The sequence below is a fragment of the Elephas maximus genome, chromosome 19 (assembly GCF_024166365.1).
Source record: "Elephas maximus indicus isolate mEleMax1 chromosome 19, mEleMax1 primary haplotype, whole genome shotgun sequence".
NCBI classification, from domain to species: Eukaryota; Metazoa; Chordata; class Mammalia; order Proboscidea; family Elephantidae; genus Elephas; species Elephas maximus.
Window position 1 is genome coordinate 17,021,638 of NC_064837.1, and position 25,764 is coordinate 17,047,401.

The following is a 25,764-nucleotide window of genomic DNA, read 5'->3' on the forward strand; positions in this document are numbered from 1 at the left end:
CTCCACTTTACCAACAGTATGTGCTCACTTCATGTCTCTGTCACATTTTGGTAATTCTCGCAGTATTTCGAACTTTTTATCGTTATTATATCCATCATGGTGATCTGTGATCAATGATCTCCCATTTCACTATTGTAATTGTTTTGGGGTGCCACGAACCATACCCATGTAAGATGGTGAACTTAATTGATAAATGTTGTGTGCGTCCTGACTGTTCCATTGACCAGCCGTTCCTCGTCTCTCTCCCTCTCCTCAGGTTTTCTTATTCCCTGAGACATGGCCATATAGAAATTAGGCCAGGAAGAGTTGAAAGTCTCTTGCTTTAAATGAAAAGCTAGAAATCATTAAGCTTAGTGAGGAAGGCATGTTGAAAGCCAAGACAGGCTGAAAGCTGGGCCTCTTGTGCCAAACAGTTAGCCACGTCGTGAATGCAAAGGAAAAGTTCTTGAAGGAAATGAAAAGTGCTACTCCAGTGAACGCATGAGTGATAAGGAGGCGAAGCAGCATTATTGCTGATACGGAGACAGTTTTAGTGGTCTGGATAGAAGATCGAACCAGCCACAACGTTCTCACAAGCCAAAGCCGAATCCAGAGGAAGACCCTAACTCTCCTTAATTCTTGAAGGCTGAGAGAGGTGAGGAAGCTGCAGAAGGAAAGTTTGAAGCCGGCAGGGTTTGGTTCATGAGGTTGGAGGAAAGCAGCCGTCTCCGTAACATGGACGTGCAGGGTGAGGCAGCAGGCGCCGACGTAGAAGCTGCAGCGCTGCCCAGAAGGTCAGCTCAGATCACGATGGAGGCGGCGGTGGCGGCGGCAGCAGCACTGACTGAACACTGGATTTTCACTGCAGACGAAACGCCTGGCACTGGAAGAAGGTGCCGTCTAGGGCTTTCACAGTCAGAGAGGAGAAGTCAGCGCCTGGCTCCAAAGCTCCAAAGAACAGGTTGGCTCCGTTGTTAGGGGTTAATACAGCTCGTGACTTTAAGTTGAAGCCAGTGCTCATTTACATTCCAAAAATCCTAGGGCCCTTAAGAGTTAGGCCTCTGATGTACACATGGAACAACAAAGCCTGGGTGATGGTAGCACATCTGCTTATGACATGGTTTACTGAATATTTGAAGCCCACTATTAATACCCACTGCCCAGGAAAAAGATTCCTTTCAAAACATTACTGCTCATTGACAATGTATCTGGTCACCCAAGAGCTTTGATAGACACATACAAGGAGATAATGTTGTTTTCATGCCTGCTAACACAGCATCCATTCTGCAGCCCATGGATCAAGGAGTAATTTCGACTTTCAAGTCTTATTATTTAAGAAATTCATTTCGTAAGACTAGCTGCCATAGATAACGGGCCTGGGAAAAGTAAATTGACAACCTTCTGGAAAGGATTCACCATGTAGATGCCATTAAGAACGTTCGTAATTCATGGGAGGAGGTCCAAATATCAACACTAACAGGAGTTGGGGAGAAGTTGATTCCAGCCCTCATGTGTGACTTTGAGGCGTTCGAGACTTCAGTAGAGGAAGTAAGTGCAGATGTGGTGGAAGTAGCAAGAGAACTAGGGTTAGAAGAGGAGCCTGAAGATGTGACTGAACTGCCGCAATCTCATGATAAAACTTGGACAGATGAGGAGTTGTTTTTTGTGGATGAGCAAAGACAGTGGTTTCTTGAGATGAAATCTACTCCTGGTGAAGATGCTGTGAACATTGTTGACATGACAACAAGAAATTTAGAATATAATATAAACTTAGTTGATAAAGCAGTGGCAGGCTTTGAGAGGATTGACTCCAGTTTTGAAAGAAGTGCTACTGTGGGTGAAATGCTATCAAACAGCATCACATGCTACAGAGAAATCTTCCGTGAAAGGAAGGGTCAGTCGATGCAGCAAACTTCATTGTTGTCTTATTTTAAGAAATTGCCACAGCCACCCCAGCCTACGGCAACCACCACCCTGATCTGTCAACAGCCATTAACATCGGGCAATACCTTCCACCAGCAAAAAGATTATGATTTGCTAAAGGCTTAGATGAGAGTTAGCATTTTCCAGCAATAAAGTATTTTTTAATTAAGGTATATACTTTTTTTTTAGACATAGTGCTATTGCGCACTTAATAGACTTCAGTATAGTGTAAACATAACTTTTATGTGTACTGGGAAACAAAAAAAAAATATGTGTGACTTGCTTTGTTGCGATATTCGCCTTATTGTGGTGGTCCGGAACTGGACCCACAGTATCTCGTGGTATGCTTGTGTTGGTTATTGTGACAGAGGAAAAATATCAAAACCACAAATGTTTATTTATATTCTTGGATTCAGGATTCTCACTTTTGCAATCCAGACTTCTGTCATGGCAAAGTTTCACTTTGTTCTGGGAAAGTTCTTTGAAACTGTAACTATATTTTGAGTACATTATCATTAGTAATGAGAAGAATATGGAAGTGATAGAATTGAGATCAGAACATTTTAATCTTTTTTTTTAAATAATTTTTATTGTGCTTTAAGTGAAAGTTTACAAATCAAGTCAGTCTCTCACACAAAAACCCATATACACCTTGCTACACACTCCCAATTACTCTCCCAGCCTGCTTTCTCCCTCCACTCTCTCTTTTCGTGTCCATTTCACCAGCTTCTAACCCCCTCCACACTCTCATCTCCCCTCCAGGCAGGAGATGCCAACATAGTCTCAAGTGTCCACCTGATCTGAGAAGCTCATTCCTCACCAGTATCCCTCTCCAACCCATTATCCAGTCCAATCCATGTCTGAAGAGTTGGTTTCGGGCATGGTTCCTGTCCTGGGCCAACAGAAGGTCTGGGAGCCATGACCACCAGGGTCCTTCCAGTCTCAGTCAGACCATTAAGTCTGGTCTTTTTATGAGAATTTGGGGTCTGCATCCCACTGCTCTCCTACTCCCTCAGGGGTTCTCTGTTGTGTTTCCTGTCAGGGCAGTCATCAGTTGTAGCCGGGCACCATCTAGTTCTTCTGGTCTCAGGATGATGTAGTCGCTGGTTCATGTGGCCCTTTCTGTCTCTTGGGCTCATAATCGCCTTGTGTCCTTGGTGTTCTTCATTCTCCTTTGATCCGAGGGGTTGAGACCAATTGATACATCTTAGATGGCTGCTTGCTAGCGTTTAAGACCCCAGACGCCACTCTTCAAAGTGGGATGCAGAATGTTTTCTTAATAGATTTTATTATGCCAATTGACTTAGATGTCCCCTGAAACCATGGTTCCCAGACCCCTGCCCCTGCTACGCTGGCCTTCGAAGCATTCAGTTTATTCAGGAAACTTCTTTGCTTTTGGTTTAGTCCAATTGTGCTGACCTCCCCTGTATAGTGTGCTGTCTTTCCCTTCACCTAAAGTAGTTCTTATCTACTATCTAATTAGTGAGTACCCCTCTCCTACCCTCCTTCCCTCCCCCCTCTCGTAACCATGAAAGAATGTTTTCTTCTCAGTTTAAACTATTTCTCAAGTTCTTATAATAGTGGTTTTGATACAATATTTGTCCTTTTGCAGCTGACTAATTTCACTCAGCATCATGCCTTCCAGGTTCCTCCGTGTTATGAAATGTTTCACAGATTCCTCACTATTCTTTATTGATGCATAGTATTCCATTGTGTGAATATGCCATAATTTATTTATCCTTTCATCCTTTGATGGGCATCTTGGTTGCATCCATGTTTTGGCTATTGTAAACAGCAATAAACATGGGTGTGCATATATCTGTTCGTGTAAAGCCTCTTATTTCTCTAGGATATATTCTAAGGAGTGGGATCGCTGGATCGTATGGTAGTTCTATTTCTAGTGCCAAATCGATTTCCAAAGTGGTTGTATCATTTGCCATTCCCACCAGCAGTATAGAAAGTGTTCCAGTCTCTCCACAGCCTCTCCAACATTTATTATTTTGTGTTTTTTGATTAATGCCAGCCTTGTTGGAGTGAGATGAAATCTCATTGTAGTTTTGATCTGCATTTCTCTAATGGCTAATGATTGTGAACATTTCCTCATGTGTTTGTTAGCTACCTGAATGTCTTCTTTAGTGAAGTGTCTATTCATATCTTTTGCCCATTTTTAAATTGGGTTATTTGTCTTTTTGCAGTTGAGTTTTTGCAGTATCATGTCGATTTTAAGAACATTTTAATCTTAACGAATTAACTTTACAGTGAAAAAAGTTACTAGTTTTTTTGTTTTCTTTTTCCCGTGGCTTTATTAATTCCTAAGTCCCAGCTGGGTCCTGCCTGACTCTACTTTGCAGTGGTCATTTTTGACGGTGAGAATACCGGTGGAAGTGGAGTTCCAGCATGGCATGAAAGCTGTCAGAAATGTCAGAGCCTTACTTTTGTAGAGGGATAGTTAACTGGATTGAAGTACTTGGCCAAGGCCACTTTTTTGTTGTTTACACGTGTAGATCAAAGGCAGAATATTCAGGTTTCCCCACATCTTAATCACGTGTATTTTCCCATTCTGATTATGCGTTCTTATACTATTATTGTCTCTGCTGCCATTTACAGTTTACTCCTAGTTGGTAGAATGTAGTTACTTTGAGATGTAGCCCTGTTGTAGCTGTGGCTTCACCCTTTTTGGGCAAAGGTTTCAATATAAATATTCTTCCAAGGCATGTATTAGAGTGTGAGCTTGCTGGCCGGCGGAGAGGAAAATTTTGCTCATCGTTGGGAAGGAAATCCTTAAAGTATGTCAGTGTCCAGAGCAGATGCACTTTTCCCAAGCACCACTCTGCACTGCAGAGCTGTCGGCACTTAGCACTGGGTGTGTGTTCAGTGGGGAGTTTCCACCACACAGGGAATTACTCTTTCCCACACTGTTCAGTGTCTGTGATGTTTATTTTGGAAACGAATACACTTGTTACTAAAAAAACAATCTCAGAATTATGTTTCTTTCCTCTTGGGAGTTAAATTCTTATGTTTGATGAAAAAACATCTTTGAGGAGTTGTTAAATATTTTGGTGATTGCTAAGTTACAAAAATTGCCAAGGATCGGTGTAGCATTTTTGATGCTTATTTTCAGACGATTTAATCTTCCACTCTGAATTGATCAATTGCCCGCTAGCACGTGGGTTATGGTGTGGGTTTATAATAAGCTTGACTGTTGCTAACTTTAGAGAGAGCAGCATGGTGTCGTGGACAGAGCACTGGCATCAGACCTCGGATGTAGCGAGCTTTGATTCCCGGCTCATCCATTTACTTTGTGACCTTGAACAAATCATGTAACCACCCTGAGTCTTCCTTTCCTCATCCGTAAAGTGGGAGTCAGTTCTGCTTTGCTGGGTTGTTGGGAGAATGAGAGGCAGTATTAGTATATTTAGCACAGTGCTTACCATGTAGTAGGCAGTCAGCCCAACAGCATGCTCATGATTACCTTACTTTGGTTATGGTTGGAGTGCCATAACCAGCTCCCATGTAGGAATGTTTCCACCTTTCCTCCTTCAACCTGCCCAAATGATTAAACTGAGTAATGAAATTAAATTTAACGGTTAACCTTACTTTCAAGATCTTTAATATATGAAATTTAGTTCACCTGATATGCATATGACCCATTACTTTCAGTACTCTAAGAACATACTATTTTAATGAAATCTAAGCTTTGGCCCTTTGCATGTGATGTTGGTAAAGATTACCACCTTCTCCCCCTAAAAAACGGGGTCAGTAGAATGAAAACATTTCAGGAGAAGGGGTTGGTTGGAGAAGCCTAAGTTACCTAAAGTCATAATTGGTTGGAATTAGAGCCAGTTGTTAAAGTGGAGCCAAAAAGCCCTGACCAGTCAATCCATTTTCTTTCCAAACATTTCCCCGGTGTCTATTTTACGTAAGACATTGGTGGATACAAAAATAAATCAGCCATGGGTAACTCAGTATCTGAAAGGCACATGGCAGCCCAGCCACCTCAGTGCCAGAGTCATATTCTCCAGCAAATTGACCCCTTCGAAGAAAGCATGAAGCAGATGGGGGAGTGCAGAAAAACATGATTTTGATACGTCCATGTCCACCAAGGACCAGATGAAAGTCATATATTCAGATGAAAATAATCACGGGTACGAATAACAGGCTTGAGAGCTTTGCCGCTCCTGTATGTTCTAAGCCCCATTGTAGATGTTCAGACTGGAAAGTAGCTGAAGAAGATGAAATGATAATGCAGGATATAAAAGAGAACTTCTCGTAAGTGACTTTGGAGAAAAGAAAAAATCATCATCCAGAATTTCTGATTTGAAGGATCTATATCTGTAATCCTAACAATTAGAAACAGATTCCAACCTAACACCCTCAACAAATGTAGCAAGTGTAGTTGACAATTGTGTGACCAGCATTTCAAACTATGGAAGGTTGTTCTGCATTTTTGGGGATCCTCCAGCTGAAAAAAGATGTGATTTGCAAGAAATTTATCCTGTGGACCATGGTGAAGTAGAGACCGAATCTGCAGACAGGACCTCTGAACCCCAGACAAGCTCCTGGGATAACTTAGATATGTGTTCTGGCACACCCACCAAAAGTAGACCTGTAGACTGTCAAGTAGAGGATGAGTTTGATTCATCAAACTTGTCTAACTGAACATTTGAAAGACTTCCTGGCTATGAACTAACCTGTGCCACCTGGAGGCCACCAAGGGAAATAGTTGCTTCTAGTTAGCTGGAGCGCCAGCAGATAGGCATTGTACGTTTGTAACTCGATGGTTTCTCTGAGGATAGTTGATTATCTTACGCTGAATGGTTGTTCTTGCCTTATTAAGAAACATTGTGAGCATAGTGAGTGGTTTTGCATGTTTTAAATTATAAATGGAACCAATTCCCACATTTTGTTCTGTTGTCCATAAATGAGACTTGACGGCAACTAACAGCAGCAATTCCAAGAAAGACTGAGCTTTAAGCACTCTTAAAACAAACTTAATTGCTTAATCCCTGTTATCCTCGAAGTTAACTTGACGAGTATGTTTTAGCTGGTTTCCACAAGTAATTTGAACAGTAAATTGTCATGTGTCAGATTGGTTGGTTCTGAATTTAATGATGTATGCCTAGAACCAATCTTGAGTCAGTTTTTCTTTAATGGTACCTGACAGAGTGTCTTCATAATTGTATACCTTTAATATCTTTATATAAACTTACTTCTTGGCCTTTTGTCAAGATGTCAAGTAGTTTTTTTCCCCTCATATGGGTCACTGAATAGTCAAAGATGGAAAATGGAGCTGTCAGAATTAGTGGGTTTCATGTAAGGTATTCAGCCTTAATTTGGTGTTTGTAAAGAGCTCCTAGGGAGGCTCTCTACCTGAAATACTCTGAGTCAAGGTAATGGGAGGATTTCACAAAGCGTACTTTTTTTTTTTAATAACTAATTTACTGTATGAAATTTTGTTAATAATGTGTACAGATTTTCTGTTCAAATACTCATTTGTAAACTCCTTGTTAAGACTGTTCTGCCTGTAGGTGATGAGGCTATAAAAATGAAAAGGATCTTTGTTGTTGTTGTTAGGTGCCATCGAATTGGTTCCACATCATAGTGACCCTGTGTATAACAGAAAGAAACGCTGCCTGGTACTGTGCCATCCTCACAATTGTTGCTCTGTTTGAGCCCATTGTTACAGCCACTGTGTCAGTCTATTTCATTGATGGTCTTCCTCTTTTTCTCTGACCCTCTACTTTACCAAGTATGATGTCCTCCTCTAGGGACTGGTCACTCCTGATAACATGTCCAAAGTATGTGAGACAAAGTCTCACCATCATCATTTATGAGGAGCATTCTGGGTGTACTTGTTCCAAAACAGGTGGGTTCATTCTTCGGGCAGTCTACGGTATATTCAGTATTCTTCGCCAACATTGTAATTCAGAGGCATCCATTCTTCTTCGGTCTTCCTTATTCATTGTCCAGCTTTCACATGCATATGAGGCAATTGAAAATACCATGGCTTGGGTCAGGCATACTTTAGTCCTCAAAGTGACATCTTTGCTTTTCAACGCTTTAAAGAGGCCTTTTGCGGCAGATTTGCCCATGCAATGCATCATTTGATTTCTTAACTGCTGCCTCCACGGGAGTTGATTATGGATCCACGTAAAATGAAATCCTTGACAACTTCACTATATTCTGTTTATCATGGTGTTTCTTATTGGTCCAGTTGTGATGCTTTTCTTTTCTTTATGTTGAGATGTAATCCATACCGAAGGCTCTGGTCTTTGATCTTCATCAGGAAGTGCTTCGAATCCTCTTTGCTTTCAGCAAGCAAGGTCATGTCATCTGCATATCGCAGGTCCTTGTTAATGAGTCTTCTTCCAGTCCTGATGCTGCATTCTTCTTCATGCAGTCCAGCTTCTCGGATTAATTTGCTCGTCATACAGAATGAATAAAATGGTGAAAGGATACAACCCTGCCATACATCTTTCTTGGTTTTAAACCATGCAGTATCCCCTTGTTCTGTTTGAATGACTGCCCCTTGGTCTATGTACAGGTTCTACGTGAGCACAATTAAGTATTCTGGAATTCCCATTCTTCACAACGTTAATCCTAATTTATTAGGATCCACACAGTTGAATGCTTTGCATAGTCAATAAAACACAGGTTAAACATCTTTGTGGTATTCTCTGCTTTCAGCCAAGATCCATCTGACATCAGCTATGATATCCCTCATTCCACGTCCTCTTCTGAATCCAGCTTGAATTTCTGGCAGTTCCCTGTCCATGTGCTGTTGCAATTGTTTTTGACTTGTCTTCAGCAAGATTTTACTTGTGTGTGATATTAATGATATTGTTTAGTAATTTCTGTATTCTTTTGGATCAGCTTTCTTTGGAATGGGAACAAATATTGGTCAGTTGGTTGGCCAGATAGCTGTCTTCCAAATTTCTTGACATAGATGAGTGAGCACTTCCAGTGTGGCATCCGTTTGCTGAAACATCTCAATTCATATTCCGTCAGTTCCTGGAACCTTCCTTGTTTTTTGCCAGTGCCTTCAGTGCAGCTTGGACTTCATCCTTCGGTATCATCAGTTCTTGATCATATGCTACCTCCTGATTTCTAACTAAATGTCAACCAATTCTTTTTGGTACAGGGACTCTGGGTAGTCCTTCCCCCCCCCCCTTTTTTTTTTGATGCTTCTTGACTCGTGCAGTATTTTGCCCATAATAGAATCCTTCAATATTACAATTCCAGGCTTCAGTTTTTTCTTCAGTTCTTTCAGCTTGAGAAATGCTGAGCATGTTCTTTCCTTCTGGTTTTCTAACTCCAGGTCTTTGCACATTTCATTATAATACTTCATTTTGTCTTCTCTAGCTGCCCTCTGAAATCCGTTCAGCTCTTTTACTTCATCATTTCTTCCATTTCCTTTAGCAACTCTGCATTCAAGAGAAAGTTTCAGAGTCTCTTCTGATGTTCATTTTGGTCTTTTCTTTCTTTCTTGTTTTAATGACCTTTTGCTTTCTTCCTGTATGATGTCCTACAACAACTCGTCTGGTCTTCAGGCATTAGTATTCAATGTGTCAAATCTATTCCTGAGATGGTCCCTAAATTCAGGTGGGATATACTCAAGGCTGTATTTTGGCTCTTGTGGACTTGTTTTAATTTTCTTCAGCTTCAACTTGAACTTGCATATGAGCAATTGATGGTCTGTTCCACAGTCAGCTCCTGGCCTTGTTCTCACTGATGATATTGAGCTTCTCTATCATCTCTTTCCACATACGTAGTTGATTTGATTCCCGTGTATTCCATCTGGTGAGGTCCGTGTGTATAGTCACAATTTATGTTGTTGAAAAAGGTATTTCCAGTGAGTATGTCATTGGTCTTGCAAAATTCTGTCATGCGATCTCTGGTGTCATTTCTGCCACCAAGGCCATACTTTCCAACTACTGATCCTTCTCCTTTGTTTCCACTTTTGCATTCCAATCACCAGTAATTATCAGTGCATCCTGATTACAAGATCAATTTCAGACTATGGAATTTGGTAAAAATCTTCAATTTCTTCATCTTTGGTATTAGTGGTTGGTTCAAAATTTGAATAATAGTCATATTAACTGATCTTCCCTGTAGGCGTATGGATACCATCCCATCACTGACAGTGTTGTACTTCAGGATAGATGTTGAAATGTTCTTTTTGACAATGAATGTGACACCATTCCTATTTAATTTGTAGACCATATGCTTGTCTAATTCAAAATGGCTAATACCAGTCCATTTCAGCTTACTGACGCCTAGGATATCTATCTTCAAGTGTTCCCTTTCATTTTTGACAACTTCCAATTCCTAGGTTCCTACTTCGTACATTCCACGTTCCGATTATTAGTGGATGTTTGCAGCTGTTTCTTCTTCTTTTGAGTTGTGCCACATCAGCAAATGAAGGTCCTGAAAGTTTTACTCCATCCATGTCATTAAGGTCGATTCTAGTCGTATTTTCAGTGCCTTCCAACCTGAGGGGCTCATCCCCTGGCAGTACATCAGACAGTTTTACGCTACTATTCGTAAGGTTTCCACTGGCTAGTTTGTTTTTTTCAAAGTAGATTGCAGGTCCTTGTTCCTAGTCTGTCTCAATTTGGAAGCTCCACCGAAACTTGTCCACTGTGGATGACCCTGCTAGTAGTTGAAATATGGGCACCATAGCTTCCAGCATCACAGCAACACGCAAGCGCCCACAGTACGACAAACTGACAGAAGAGTGGTGGAAAGAACGTTTATAATAAGTCAGACATGGTCTTGTTCTGTGGCTTAAACTCTGAACAGAAGCCTGTATGTAGGTAGAGCAGGTTGTGAGTAAGTGTTGCTTAGGTACAGACTGTGGTCAGGAAGTGGGAGAGGAAGAGGAATTGTGCTAGGGGTTTCTAGGGGGATCTGGGAAGCTCTTTTTGAGAAGAGATGACCAGAGGAGGCCTTTGACGGGTAGAAGCCTCTATTCTTACATTGTGAAGTAATGTTGAAACAAATAGGTAGAACAGATGATAACAGGTAATCAGAAATTGAATAAAGCCTTTTGAATTAGATAAGTTTCTACTTACAGAGGAAACCCTGGTGGTGTAGTAGTTAAGTGCTATGGCTGCTAACCGTAAAGGTCGGCAGTTCAAATCCACCAGGTGCTCCTTGGAAACCATGGGAGCAGTTCTACTCTGTCCTGTAGGGTCGCTATGAGTCAGAACCAACTCAACGGCAGCGGGTTTGGTTTTTTGGTTTTCTGCTTTCAGAGATCCCTTCGTACACGCCCGGCTGCCCTTCTCTTTGTTTGCAGTTACTGACTGGTGCCTTTTTGAGGAATCGTTATCCAGAATAGCTTACCCTGGAAGTTGTCATCTGTGACCACTTCTTCTACTGTTTCTTTCCAAGGGGACCTCTTTGCTGCCACTTTCCTCATTAAGAATGGGGCTCTTGTCAGTGCTGCTACCTTGGGTGCCCAGGAGACACCACTGCATCTCGTGGCATCGTACAGTTCAAAGACACACTCAGCAGAGGTGATGTCTGAGGTGGCGCAGATCGCAGAGGCCCTCCTGCAAGCTGGTGCCAACCCCAACCTGCAGGACAGCAAGGGCAGGTAAGTGGGGAACAGATAGACTGTGCCCTCAGCACGGTTCTCGTAAGGTCACTTTGTGGTGGCACATAACTGGCAGAAACTTCATGTTCTTTAGCTCAGCGTTCTTCAGTCAGACATTTCCTGAAGTCACAAACGTTGATTTACGTGCCAGCGAGAGGCACCACTAAAGCTAGAGACATTTGGAGAAAACATTTGCATCCTGGGTAATTGAGGTCTCTGAATTTCTAAGGAATTTCTAGCATCTTCATGTTAGAAGGAACCAGAGTGTCATCTGGTCCAGCTGCCCCAAGGGAGAACCCTTCCGCATCTTTGTTAGGCTGCTTAGATACTTCGAAGAAGAGGAGCGTACTGTTTCAGCTTTGTGAGTTCTAATCGTTCGAGAATTCTGTACACTAAACCCAGCTCTCCCTTGTTGTAAATACTCCCACCTCAAGCATACTTTTTTCTTTTAAATTGTAGTACAAATGCATGTAACAAAACATTTGCCATTTCAACATTTTTTACATGTACAGTTCACTGACATTCGTTACATTCGTCTTGTTATACAACCATCACCACCCTGTTTCCCGATTTTTCCATCACCCTTAGCAGAAACTCAGTGCCCCCTAGGCAGTGAGTCCCCCTTTCCACTTCCCTTTCACCCCTGGTAACCACGGATAAACTTTGGTCTCATACATTTGCAGATTCTAGCTATTTCATATAAGTGGAAGCATGCAATATTTATCCTTTTCTGACTGTCTTATTTCACTTAGCATGATGTTTTCAATGTTCATCCATGTCGTAGCATGTATCATGAATTCATTTCTCTTTATGGCTGAGTAGGAGTAGAATTTCTCGTCTTGTGTAATTCTATGTTTAGCCTTTTGAGGACTCGCCAGTCTGTTTTCCACGGCAGTGGCATCATTTTACGATTTCAGGCAACTATTTGTACAGATTGCCATCTTCCATAGCACAGCCCTTCCCATATTTGACAGTAGCTATCTTGTTCTTTTGCCCCTTTCCAGAAATATTGAGTTGAGGATTCCTTGTGGTTTAGAATCTAATAAAGGGCTGTTTACCTTTGGGACAGCAGTGTGGGAGGCTCTGAAGGGAAGTTAAGCCACCTGAATCACCAACAAGAAATGAGACCCACTTTTTGTCGTCAGAACAGCTCACTATTTTATATCTTTGAAAACTCAAAGAATAAAAGATTTTTGTGACGTTTGGTTGTCAGGATAATTGATTTGTGTGATGAATAAAGCACTTTAAGATGTATCTCCATGAATTTTTAATATCATGTAATAATTACCTTATTTTCCAAATAATTACATTGTTTTTTATTTCCGCTGTTGGTTGTTTGATTTTTTTCCCAACTGCAGTAAACCTTGGCAGTCTCTGTGTCTGAGGCAGATGCCAGCCCTGGCGGTGCCTGTGCTCTGCAGTGGCTATCTCCACCCAGGCTTGAGGGCCAAGTAAAGGAGCAGAGTGGTTACGTGCCACTTAATCAGTCACTAGTGAAGGGCAGTTTTCACCCATTGCTACTCTGTGTGTATTAGAGTATAACAGAATTACAGGGGAGAAAAAAATGCCTTTTCAGAATTGGTGGGGGATAGGCAGGGAAAAATAAGCATACCTGTGGTAGAAACTGCTGTTTTTTAAAAAAAATTGTGTATACACATTGAGTAAGGAGTCAGTGTTGAATTGGAGAGTATTTTATATCTCTTACTTTTATTCTTGTCTTTTTGGCCACTGAATAAGTGGTAACATAAATGAATCCATTTTCATACTCTGATACTTGGTCATGGTTTTGAAAAGCCATTTGCCAGGGTAGAAAGGGATAGTTGTTGCAGAAATGTGGAATTCCTTATGGCAGATAATTTTCCAAGTTTCTGGTCACCGGCTGCTGAGTCATCTGGGCTGAGCCTGTCCTGAATTGGCACCGCTTCTTTTTTATCCTGCAGGACTCCTCTGCACTTGTCCATCACGGCCAGGAATGAACACGTGTTCAATCAGCTGCTGCAGTGTAAACAGTACGTAGGGAGACATGGAGAAATGAAAAAGCAGTTGTGAGGGTGGGATTGTGAGTGAAAAACAGTTCTTTTAAAACATCTTTTAGTGTTACACATTTTAACAAGTAAAAGCAAAATCAAAATTTGTCATTCACAATATATAAAGAGAAAGAATAAGGCTGTTGGCAATGCAGTGTCTGAAAGTTATATTTGTTGTTCACCTTGCTTCCTTATTTCAGATCAGATTTAGAGCTGAAAGACCACGAGGGCAGCACAGCTCTGTGGCTTGCGGTGCAGTATATCACTGTGTCTTCTGACCAGGCTGTAAACCCCTTTGAAGACACCCCTGTAGTAAATGGAACTTCCTTTGACGAAAACAGCTTTGCAGCTAGGCTCATTCAGCGAGGCAGCAACACTGATGCACCTGATAAAGTGACAGGTAAGGCATGGATCCCCAAGAGATGACCCTAAAACCTGGAGGCTCCATGAAACATTGAATAAATGTTTGTACCAAAAATTTAGAAACTGTTTAGCATACCATTAGAAAAATTATTTTGTACTTTATAGGTTAAGTGCTACGGCTGCTAACCAAGAGGTTGGCAGTTCGAATCTGCCAGGCGCTCCTTGGAAACTATCGGGCAGTTCTACTCTGTCCTGTAGGGTCGCTATGAGTCAGAATCAACTCAACGGCAGTAGGTTTGGGTTTTTGGGTTTTTTTATTTTGATTTCGTTGTTGTCGTTGACAATATACACAGCGAAACATACACCAGTTCGCCTGTTTCTGCATGTACAACTCAGTGATGTTGCTTCTGTTCTTCATGTTGTGTGGCCATTCCCGCCCTTTCCTGAGTTGTCCCTCCCCCGTGAACATAAGCTCACTGCCCCCAGGCTCCTGTCTGATCTTTCCAGTTGCCCTTGTCAACTTGATACCGTATAGACAGATCTTAAAAGAGCATAATGCTGAAGGCAGACATTCTTCACTAGTTAAGCTAAATTATTGTTTGGTTTTAAGAAGACTTCAGGGGATGTTTTTGGTTTAAGATTTAAAGAGTATCTCAGGGCAGTAGTTTCAGGGGTCATCCAGCCTCCAAGGCTCCAAAGAGTCTAGAGTCCATGAGAATTGGAAATTCTGTTCTACATTTTCCCCCTTTTGATCAGGATTCTGCTACAGAATCTTTGACCCAAATTGTACTTAGTTTTAAATACAGTAAAAGCCCAGGTTGTAATTTTTGTGTTTAATAGTGTGCTTCAAATAATTTAGTTAGACTCCACATTAACTCCTTCAAGCTGACACATTTCCATTTATTTTATATAGTGGTTCTCAGATGTTTTGGACTCAGAACACCTTTTCTTAAATCCTATGTCCCAAAGACCTTTTTCTTATGTGGGTTATATTTATCAATATTTAACATATTAGAAATTGAAAAAATTTTAAAATGTGGATTAGTTAAATAACAATTATAAACCATTACATGTTAACATATAACACTTTTTATGAAAAATAACTTTCAAAACAAAGAAATTTAGTGAGAAGGGGGCATTGTTTTACATTTTTACAGTTCTCTTTAACGCCTGGATTCTTACATCTGCATCTACGGTCAGTCCTTTGAGATTTGTTACTTTGGTTCAAGTATATGAAGAAACCCACCCTCACCTGGTTATATGGTTGGAAAAGGGAAGAATTTTTTTTTCATATATAATTTATCTTATTTTTGTTGTTACTGAGAATATATACAGTAGAACACACACCATTTCAACAACCTGTGCACTTCAGTGACACTGAGTACAGTCTCTGAGTTGTGTCACCATTCTCACCTTCCTTTTCAGAGTTGTTGGGAAGAGCATTTTAATAGCCTCTTCAGATAATTGTGGATATATCTCTTTGATACTAAATTCATCAAATGATAGTTTCTTTAAGGTTAATTGCAATGTAGAATCGGAAACTGTATCAATGAAGTTTTATACTCTGTTATATTAAAATCCATGGTCCTTTTTTTTTTTTTTACTTTGAATGGATCTTTTCTTCATGCATGATTTTGTAACATCATGCCTTAATCATTTGGAAAATATTGGTTCACTGAGTTATGCAGATCTTTCAAATGCTCATATATTTTAGAATCACAGTGTTTCATATTGCCACTGATCTCACCAGAAAAGTCTTCAAGTACTGAGAAGCTGTCAGACTTACGGTTGCAGATAAAAGTTTTCCAAAATTCTAATTTTTATTTGAAACCTAAAATTTTACCTTGGGTATAAATATTGTCTATTATTTTTCTGAAAGCGACAGACTCCCTTTGTTCATTTCCAAGAAAATGTGTGCCGGATGCCCATGTTTGAATAACCGTAATTTGTCAGTCATTCTTCCAAGTAAAAATGGCATCCCGTGAGAAAGGCACCTCACACGATGGCACCAGTGCCCTTCCCTGGACGACTGTCGTACTTTGGTATGTCACAGAAATGGCTTTGTGCGTACTTTTTTCACACGGAATTTTAAAACAGCCTGTCCTCAGTGGTCAAGATTTAACAATATTAGTCATTTTTACTGCTTTATGAAGGATCATCTTAAGTGAAACTGGCTTTTTTCTTTTTTTTACCGTGAGTGGATGGTGGCGAAGAATACGGTGACTACTACTAGTGCTTTTGATGCCATGGGCTTGATTTGTGTTAAGGCTTCCCGCTGTGATCCACCATTGCTTTTGCACCATCAGTGTAAATATCAACACAGTGGGAAAAAAAAAAAAAAGACATCCCAGTATTATTATTATGAAAATAGTTTTGACTTCACGGACTCCTGAAAGACTCTCAGGAACCTGCATTTTAAGGAGAGGGATTCCATATAATTCAGTGCTGAGGACAAGACATGCATAAAGCACTGGTGGGCGCTACTGAGAAGAGTCAGTGACAAAAAAGGATGGCTATTAACAGCCTCTTCCCTAAAAGACGTTAATTAGCTTTAAACCAAGGTCGGATAAAATCACCACTCTGCGTGATGTGCTGTTCCAGGACAGGGCGCGCTGGAAGAACTGCACGTGTTCCAGACGGAAGGCCTTCACCTTCTGGAAACGAGGCTCTTAGGAAATTGCTTGTCATTTATAAGTGTATGTTGGTTAGTGGTCATCATTTTACTGATTTCTAATTTAAGTTTGTGTCAGAATGCAGTAAGAGATTAGCTCTTTGATATTTAAGACTTGAATTTTAGACTCTTAGAGAACCACTTTTTACAGAAGTTTCACGTGTACCTGAGTGTGCATTCTTTCACTGTAGGATTCAGTTCTCTATGAATGCCCACTGAATCAAGCTTGCTCATTGTGCTCTGCAAATCTTATTTATCTTTACTAAGTTTTGGACTGCTTGCTCTGTCAGTTTGAGAGGTGTATTAAAATTTTCACTGTGATTGTGGACTTGTTCTTTTTTTTTTTTTGATCTGTCAGTTTATATATTTTGAATTTTAATTGTTGAAGTACAGCCAGATTCAGGATCATTATTCTTTCCTGCTGATGTGTTCCATTTTTCATTATATAGTAACCTTCATCCACCGGTTTTCTGCATTTCAGTAGTATTTTAGCAGTTGCAGGTTATCTTTTTTCTACTGGAAGGTACATAATTTAAGTCTCTTGTACACTAGAATAAGGAGCCCGGTGGCGCAGTGATTGACAGGCCGCTAACCAAAAGGTTGACAGTTCGAACCCTCCAGCCGCTCCAGAGGAGAAAGATGTGGCAGTCTGCTTCTGTAAAGGTTTACAGCCTTGGGAACCCTGTGGGGCAGTTCTGGTCTGTCCTAGAGGGTCACTGTGAGTCATAACTGACTCGATGGCAGTAGGTTTTCTGTACACTAGAATGACTGGGGAACTGAAAATGGGATTCTGATTAGGAGCCTTTAGGTGAGAACGATTCTCAACTAGGGTGGGTATTACTTTTTCTGAGGGAAGAGGAGAAAATGGTACGAAAACAAAGCCGTGCTTTGTCCCGCTTCTTTACCTTGTGTTAAGTCCTGGTATTCAATTTAATTTGAATTTTCAAGTAGTGTAGCTGTAGAACATGCGATTTTTTTTGTTTTATCAAAAAAGGAAATGGGCTTTAAAAGGCCAAGAAACACTGGTCCAGGACTAAAACCATTTGAGAAAAGACAAAGGAAAAAAGGTTTTTTTTTTTCTTTCTAAGACTTTTATTTAGAAAAAGGATGATAGTGCTAAATAAGCAAAACACTTCTAAGCCAAGGACAAACATATTTAAAACCCTAGGAATTAAACTGAAGTATTTAAGGGCATTCTCTGGTAGAACTTCAGCTCACAGTGTCTTCAGGATGGCATTTTGCTCAGTGGTTCTCAGCTGGGCACAGTTTCGCCCCCCAGGGATTATTTGGCAATGACTCTAGGCATTTTCCATTGTTGAGAGTAGAAGCCAGGGATATTACTAAACATCGAACAGTGCTTGGGACAGCCCCCCCACAACAGATAATTAGCGTGTTCAAAATGTCAGTAGCAGCACTGTTGAGAAACTCTGTCCTCACCCAAACGGAAAAGGAGATATACCTTACCTCTGATCCTGGATGGGGGCCAGTGGCAAACCCAGGGAAGAATGAATGTCTCCTGACTTCCAGACTAAATCTTTGCTCTGCCCAGGCTGTCTCTGGCCTCTGTGTCCACATACAGAGAATGCCTGTGTGGACTTCAGTGCTACCTCCTTCAGGTGTGGGCTTGCCAGCTGTGGAAGGTGGTGGAAAGGGCAGGGTGTGATACTGTGTGGAAGGTGACCTTGTTTTTATGCACATGGCACAATGAATGTGCCCATTTTCTTCTAGGAAATTGCTTACTACAGCGGGCAGCTGGAGCAGGAAACGAGGCAGCAGCGCTTTTCCTGGCGACCAATGGTGCCCACGTCAACCACAGAAACAAGTGGGTAAGTGTGATGGGGCAGCAGGGGAAAGGCTTTGGTCTGTGGAAGGAACGGCAGTGGTGGATGGTAGGGAAAAATAGAACAGGTTCTTTTTTCAATTTTTGTCAAAATAGTGTGTTCACGCGGTTAAAAACCACACTGAAGCAGATTCTTTTATACATCCTGAAACGTTAGTTGATGGATTCCTTCAGCGTTTCCTGGCAGCAATGGCCTGTCAGGTCCTGAGCTAGATATTACGGACTTTAGAGTTTAATAAAGATTAGCAGACATGTATATAAAAAGCTACCATAATAGCATCTTAATTCTTCATAACACTTCACGTTCACTGAGTTTTTTCTATGTGGATGCTCATTAAGTCCATACCATAAGCTAACAAGGTAGATTTTTTATAGTGTTGTGTTTGAAAGCACGGCCTTTGGGGTCGGACACACCTGGGTTTACCGGCTTTCTCACTCCCTCCCTGTGTGGACTTAGACAAGTTCCTTAAACTTTCTGATCTTCAATTTCCTCATCTGTAAAATGGGCTTAATGCTGATTTCATAGGGTTGTGGTTAAGATGAAAAGAAATATGCAAGTGCTATGAGCATAATATGTGGGACATTGCAAATACTAAATAATAATTACTTTTTACTTTATTATTTTCAGACAAGGATGATGAGCTTATCTTTAGGATCACATTTGTTTTACTATGACTTTGAGCTAGCAGCTTTAAGATACTGTCTCTCTCAACTCTCACAGCAGACCTAGAAGCAGCTCGTATTGTTAGGGTTGAAGAGACATGTATCCACATCTACAAATTCCTCATTTCAGGATGAAGGACCCTGAGGTTCTCATAGGTTAAGTGGCTTATAACTAATGGAGCAAGTATTAAGACCCAGGTACTAGGATTTACAGTTTTACACTCTCCACATTGCTGGGCAAGTAGGCAAACAGTAAGCTTGGTATATGAGACATATGAAAGTGGCTTGGAAGTACAGGGGAGAGGGCAGTGCCATCCTTTTCTACCATTATTCTAATCATCTCTTTGCGCCTAAGCCCACGCAGGGCCTACCCTCCGGCTAGAATGGGTGGAACGTCCTCTGCTCACTTGAGGCCGGGTTCTTGTTTGGCCTCTGTACCTCATCCCCTCTCATCTCCTCAGTGACTCAGTGCGTCTCAGACCGTCGTGTGTCTGTGTCTCCTTGTCTTTTTCTCTCTCTCTCCTGCCTCATCCATTTTGTCCACTGTTCTTTTCTATTAACATACAGACATGCTGCGCTGTCTCCCAATTTTTAAAAACCCTGCCTTGAGCTTACAAGAAGCAGAGACCTGACTTGAAACCAAGTGAGAGCTAGACTGGAAAAGGGCCTAGAATGCTGGTTTAAGGAGTTTGGACTGTATCTATAGGCAGAGAAGATCCATAGAAGGGTTTGGGCAGAAGAGCAGTATGGTCATTTTAGAATTGAGAAAGCTGCCTGGGATCTGGTATGATGGGTGAGTGGGCGCACCACTGAGGTCCAGGCTGGAGCCAGGTGGAAATCACCTAGATAGGCAGTGAGGTATCCTGACCTCTGATACTGGATTTGGATCTAAAGGGACAGGTTTCAGAGTAATTTCAGGATTAGAGTCAATAAGACTTGCCTGCTTATAGCTGTCAGAGATGAGTGCATAAGAAGTGAAAACTGTTGTGATATATTCTTAAAGAGAAAGGGGGAACTGGTCAGCAGGAAGAGCTGGTGTAGAGGGAGTGAATTCAATGTTGTGATTGTTCAGCTCTTTTCTAAACATTCAGACAGAGTTGTCCAGCAGGTATGAGAGAATCAGATAGAAACACAGGGCTTGAGATTGGGTTTGAGAATATCCTGCTTGTAGATGCTGGTAGAAGCCATGGGGTTAGATAAACACCCTCGATAAGAACGTGCAGGGAGAAGGGCTGGGGCAGAAGACAGCCCTGAGGAGGACGACACACTTGTGAGGGCTTGCACCACAACTATACAGCTCTGGGAAGATGTGGGGTGGGAAGGGCGCACGTGGAGTAAAAGAGCAGTTACCTTCCATGGAGAGTGCCTGAAGCTGGACGCTCAAGAGGCAGCAATAAAAACATGTTATTAGAAAGATGAAGATTAAAAGAGTTCAAAGTGGTTCCCTCTGTGAAAGGAAAGTTTTTTAGAGGGGAGGGGGAGGGAGGTGGGATCTCACACTTTTGTACAGTAAGCCTTGTAGAACTCTGACTCTTGAAAGGATGATAGGTAACTTTGAAAGAGCAAGGAGCAGAGTGTGTGTTCAGTTTGTTCCCATTTGTTTGGGTGAGGAAAAAAAAACACGCGTGCACAGTGCGTATATGTATGTGCATATACATATGTGCATATATGTCTGTGTTTTTCTGTGAGTGCTCTGTCGCTGGGCAGAAACCTGTGGCTGGTGGCAATGGTCCCTTTAGGGGAGGATAACTGGGTGCTGGGGGCCAGGTGTGTGAGCAGACTTTCTTTGACCGGATCACCTGTACCTTTTGAATATTGAATCGAGTACCTGTAATATCAATTAAAAATGTTTTTAATTTAAAAGGGGGATGGGAAGGAGGTCTTGATCAGAGTTCAAGATGAGGTTGAAATGAACTGGTCAAGGGAACAGGGCCTGGGTGTGCTGGTGGGAAGGTCACACTGTTAACACTGCTTATCGCTGGGCTGTGATTGCGAAGCCCTTCCATTGTCTACAGTGTTAATTTTTGTGACACTTGGTGTTTGTTTTTTTTTTTTTTTTTAATAATAAACATATATTACTTTGTATTAGAAAAAATAATTTTACAAATTGAAGTGGGGGGAGCTAAAGAGGTTCTTGGAGGTGAAGAAGGATGGGAAGCCAGGGCATTCGGTGGGTGCTTGGGAAGAAACTGAAGAAACTAAGGATGGTGGCACGGGGAGAAGGTGAAGAGAGGTGACGGGGTGGGTGGGATGAAAGTCACGGAGCTCAGTTGGTGACAGGATGAACCACGGGCTGTGGTGGCACTGGAGGCCTGAGTTGCAGCACTTCTGCTGTCATTACCCTTTTGAGAAGGGGATGCCCAGCCTGAAGTGCACAGAGGAGGGCCATTTGTTTCCCGTTCAGGGAGAGACTCCGTTGCACACAGCCTGTCGGCATGGCCTGGCCAGCCTTACTGCAGAGCTGCTGCAGCAAGGTGCCAACCCAAACCTACAGACGGAGGAGGCGCCACCTTTGCCAAAGGAGGCCGCATCCCTGACGAGCTCAGCAGACAGTGTCTATCTGCAGACGCCACTGCACATGGCAATTGCTTACAATCATCCAGATGTGGTGTCCGTCATTCTGGAGCAGAAAGGTAGGTAGTTGGGAATTCCTTTCAGGCAACTTGACTTGTGGACAGCGGTTTTGAGTAGGTAGGTACAGAGTAGATGTTTCCTCCATTGGTTAGTTTTACATAGCCAGTTTCTTCCCCCCAAATCCTTTTAGGTCAGACTAGACAGCATATAATATAGTCTGGGTGTTGACTACTGTGCTGTCCTGTGGATGCTTCCAGGATGAGGCCTGTCCATTTCACTTGTTGGTGAAAGTATTAGACCTTTGACTCCACTATCTCTTAGTCTTTGCGGGGGAGGTATTTTTCCAGGCCATTTTAGTGTAGGTTAAGCCAAGCCTCTGCCCTTGTGTGAGAACTGTGCTGAGGCAAGTCCTCCAGGAGTCAGCCAGTCCTCATCTGCCTGTGAGCCCACCTGGCAGGTGCCCCATGTAAGGAGCCAAAAAGAGGGGCCAAGGAAGCCCCTGCACCAGAGGAGGCCTGTTTCCCTTAGAAAGTCATCCTCAGCCTTTTCCTGTCCTGAAATTTATTTCATTCTTGCCTAAATCTTTGTTAAAAGGAGCCTTGGTGGTACAGTGGTTAAGTGATTGGCTACTAACTAAGAGGCTGGCAGTTCGAACCTACCAGCCGTCCCATGGGAGAAAGACCTGGCAGTCTGCTCCCGTAAAGATTTATAGCCCTGGAAACCCTGTGGCAGTTCTGCTCTGTCCCACAGGGTCACTGTGAGTCATGATCGACTCGGTGGCCGTGGGCGAATCTCTGTTAAGGCTAGCACTTGGAGCGTTGCGGGGGTTTTAGGCAGAAGGTGCCTATTTCTTGATCCTCACGGGAGCTTTCCAATCTTAGGGACTGTTTATTAGGAAAACATCTTCAGGGCGTTGTCTTAATTCTTTTTTAAGTAATTAGGTAATTAGTATGTGTTTCCATAGTGAAGTCTGTTTTTCTTATGTGAAGATTCAGTGTTTTAAAAGATTCATTTTCCCCTTAAGTTTTGCTCCAAAATATTAGGTTTCTGGGCTTCTGCTCCCCACAAGATTTATCAATTCTCTTTGTATAGAAATGATCGCATCATAGCCAGCCAGCCAGTGTGAAACTGAGCTCTTAGTCTCTGGACTGCTTTAAATGTGGCCTATGGGGTGGTGAAATCACGCGTTCTTTTCCTTTTTACAATTTAGCCAATGCTCTTCATGCCACCAACAACTTGCAGATTATTCCGGACTTCAGCCTCAAGGATTCCCGGGACCAGACTGTTCTGGGCCTGGCATTATGGACTGGTAAGGCTGTGACAGATGGGGGCTGTTGACATCTCCAGATACCCAATTGTTAGAAGGGTGAGTGGGAGAGAGAGAGAGAGAGAGAGAGAGAATGTGTGTGTGTGTGTGTGTGGTGGAGGGGAGGGGGTAGGGCTCATCACCATTTGGTTGTAAAAGAATCTTTTTCCTTTGGGTTAAGCCTGTAACACCCAGTGGAGAACTGCTGGCTTTGAGAAGGTGTGTGTGTTGCAGTAAGAGGTTGAGGAAGTGCGAAAAGCTGAACAGGCATTACCCAGGGCTTATTCATTTCCCAGGCATGCACACGATTGCAGCCCAACTTCTGGGCTCCGGGGCTTCCATTAATGACACCATGTCAGATGGGCAGACCTTGCTGCACATGGCCATTCGACGGCAGGACAGCAAGAGCGCCCTCTTCCTGCTGGAGCATCAGGCAGATATAAATGTCAGGTAGGATGACACGGCACTCCCCACTGTCACACCAGGTCACGCTTAATTGAGATGATTCAATTAAGACAATATTTTTGTTCCTTATTAAATAAAGGAAACAATGGCACTGAAAAAGTACAGAATACAACATTGTAACTGAATGTACACGATGAGTAGACTCGTGGTGGAGCAGGAGAATGCACTTTGCTCCTTTGAACCTTTGAAGAGCAGTGGATGGTGCTGCACAAACCGCATCACGAAGGACAGTCCAGAATCAGTTCAGCAGGGATTTCAGTTGCAATGAAGAACATCCTGACAAACGAGCTGACAACAAGGCTTAAGGGCGGGGGGTGGGGGGAGGCAAATAGAGTTAAATTTTTACTGTGGTTGCATTTTCAAAGGAACTTCTCTTTATCTCCTGTGTTAAGTGAGCCTGAATGACTGAGTGGGTGAAAGAAGTGTTTTGTCGAGTGAGCAGTCAGGATGGCATCTTATTTAGATGCTGTTAGAGGCAGCTGTATGCCTATCGGATTTCAGCCGTCTGGGATGTTGGTCGTTCCCTTCTGGGTGCAGTAAGGCAGCATGGCTATATGTTTTTAAAGGCGGAAGGGACAAATGCTATTGACAGATTTAATTTCTCTGAGAAAATACAAATGAACGTGAGAGAAGTGTGTTTAAGGGATACAGTGGCGTGCCCAGGAGGGCACCCTTTGTTTTTCTACTCCAGCTACAACAGTCGGCTTTGGTTTTTGTGTGCATGTCCCAGCAGGACTCAGGATGGGGAGACAGCCCTTCAGCTGGCCATCAGAAATCAGCTTCCGCTTGTAGTGGATGCTGTGTGCACCCGGGGAGCCGACATGTCTGTGCCTGACGAGAAGGGGGATCCCCCGCTGTGGCTCGCCTTGGCCCGTGGTCTGGAGGACATCGCGTCCACTTTGGTGAGACAGGCTCGACTGGAGCCTCTGTTTACAGATGGGGATACTCTGTGGCAGAGATGGACATGGTGCCTGTGTAGCAATCACAAGGGGCAGGAGATCTGCCAAGGAACAAACTGGGTCGAAGATGAGCACTTGAAAGCCATGTTGAAGAAACGTGCAGTTCCACAATGGTGTTGGCCAACACTTCTGTTTTTGGCCGCCTTTCTCTAGAAAGCTAGCAAGAAGCAAGAGGACTGAGGGACTTCATCATGAGCCTTCTACTGGGCGGGTTACTTTGATATGGGCTACTCTCACTTTTACCATAGTGATAAATTCTTAAGGCGCAGGTTTTTATCCCCTGTTCAGAAGACAGGTCCCCAAAGTGGAGGGAAATCTGCAAGTTCTCATTTAGCTTTCTGAAGGGCCTGCAGTGTGTCATTGAGGCATTTTGCTCCTGGGAGTTCTACCCAGTTGTTACTGTGATTACCTGTTAATTGCAGGTGTGTGTTACTGGGGTTTGTGGGTACATGTGGACACATGCACTTGTGTATTTTCTGGCCTTCTAGAACACAGCTCTAAACCAAAAACCAACCTGTTGCCGTCGAGTCAATTCTGACCCATATTGACCCTGTAGGACAGAGTAGAACTGCCTCATTGAGCTTCCAAGGAATGGCTGGTGGATTCAAACTGCCAACCTTTTGGTTATCAGCTCAGCTCTTAACCAGGGCCACCAGGGCTCTGAACACAGCTCTGGGGGGCATTAATTAAATACATCTTATTTATATCTCCCAGCCCCCTCAAAGGACTTAGTACGGGAACTTGCATAGAGCAGATTTCATCTGTGTTTGTAAAACTAATGAATGATACAGATTAAAGTAATGATCAGCTAATTATGAACTGTATCTTGCCTAAAATGGAGCTAACGATATGCACAGAACTCAGAGATGGTAATAAAAATCGTCATCTTTGCCAGGCAGTGTTCGTGAGTAACTTTTTTTGTTTCTGCGCAGGTCAGACATGGTTGTGATGCCACGTGCTGGGGTCCAGGACCTAGTGGGTGCCTCCAGACACTCCTGCACAGGGCCATTGACGAAAACAACGAGTCCACCGCCTGCTTTCTCATTCGCAGGTCCGAGAAGCCCACGTAGCCCTGTGAATCTTCTCCTTCAGATTACTGCGAACCGGCCCTTTTCTCCTTAGTCTGCCCTCAGTCTCGCCGTGCCTGTAGCTGCCTTGACTTTCATAGTTAAGGCTAGTGGAGCTCACTGTGGTGTCCTGTCAGGTCAGCGAAGGACCAGGCTCACTGTGAGGGGAGAGTTTCACATGCCTGGATCACAGACTCTAAAACCAAGCCAGCTTCCTGATTTGGGTACTGCGTGGGCTCCCCTAGTCGTATCCAACCAGTTTACACCATGAAACCAGGAGGCCGGGACAGAGAAGACCACATGGTCTCTGAGAGACAGCCCCATGT

General features: G+C 42.6%; 1 protein-coding gene across 4 annotated transcripts in view; it reads left to right on the plus strand.

Annotated features, from left to right (window-relative positions):
- ANKFY1 (ankyrin repeat and FYVE domain containing 1) overlaps nucleotides 1–25,764 on the plus strand; it is a 94,317-nt gene that overhangs the window by 55,146 nt on the left and 13,407 nt on the right. For 2 of the 4 annotated variants that reach the window (XM_049861239.1, XM_049861242.1), the window contains 9 exons: nucleotides 11,299–11,503; nucleotides 13,444–13,512; nucleotides 13,731–13,930; nucleotides 18,293–18,390; nucleotides 21,472–21,700; nucleotides 22,852–22,950; nucleotides 23,244–23,397; nucleotides 24,143–24,314; nucleotides 25,304–25,422. In XM_049861239.1, coding sequence (XP_049717196.1) covers nucleotides 11,299–11,503; nucleotides 13,444–13,512; nucleotides 13,731–13,930; nucleotides 18,293–18,390; nucleotides 21,472–21,700; nucleotides 22,852–22,950; nucleotides 23,244–23,397; nucleotides 24,143–24,314; nucleotides 25,304–25,422 — 1,345 coding nt within the window. The remainder of the gene's footprint in view (nucleotides 1–11,298; nucleotides 11,504–13,443; nucleotides 13,513–13,730; nucleotides 13,931–18,292; nucleotides 18,391–21,471; nucleotides 21,701–22,851; nucleotides 22,951–23,243; nucleotides 23,398–24,142; nucleotides 24,315–25,303; nucleotides 25,423–25,764) is intronic. The other 2 variants (XM_049861240.1, XM_049861243.1) reach the window with 1 other exon arrangement.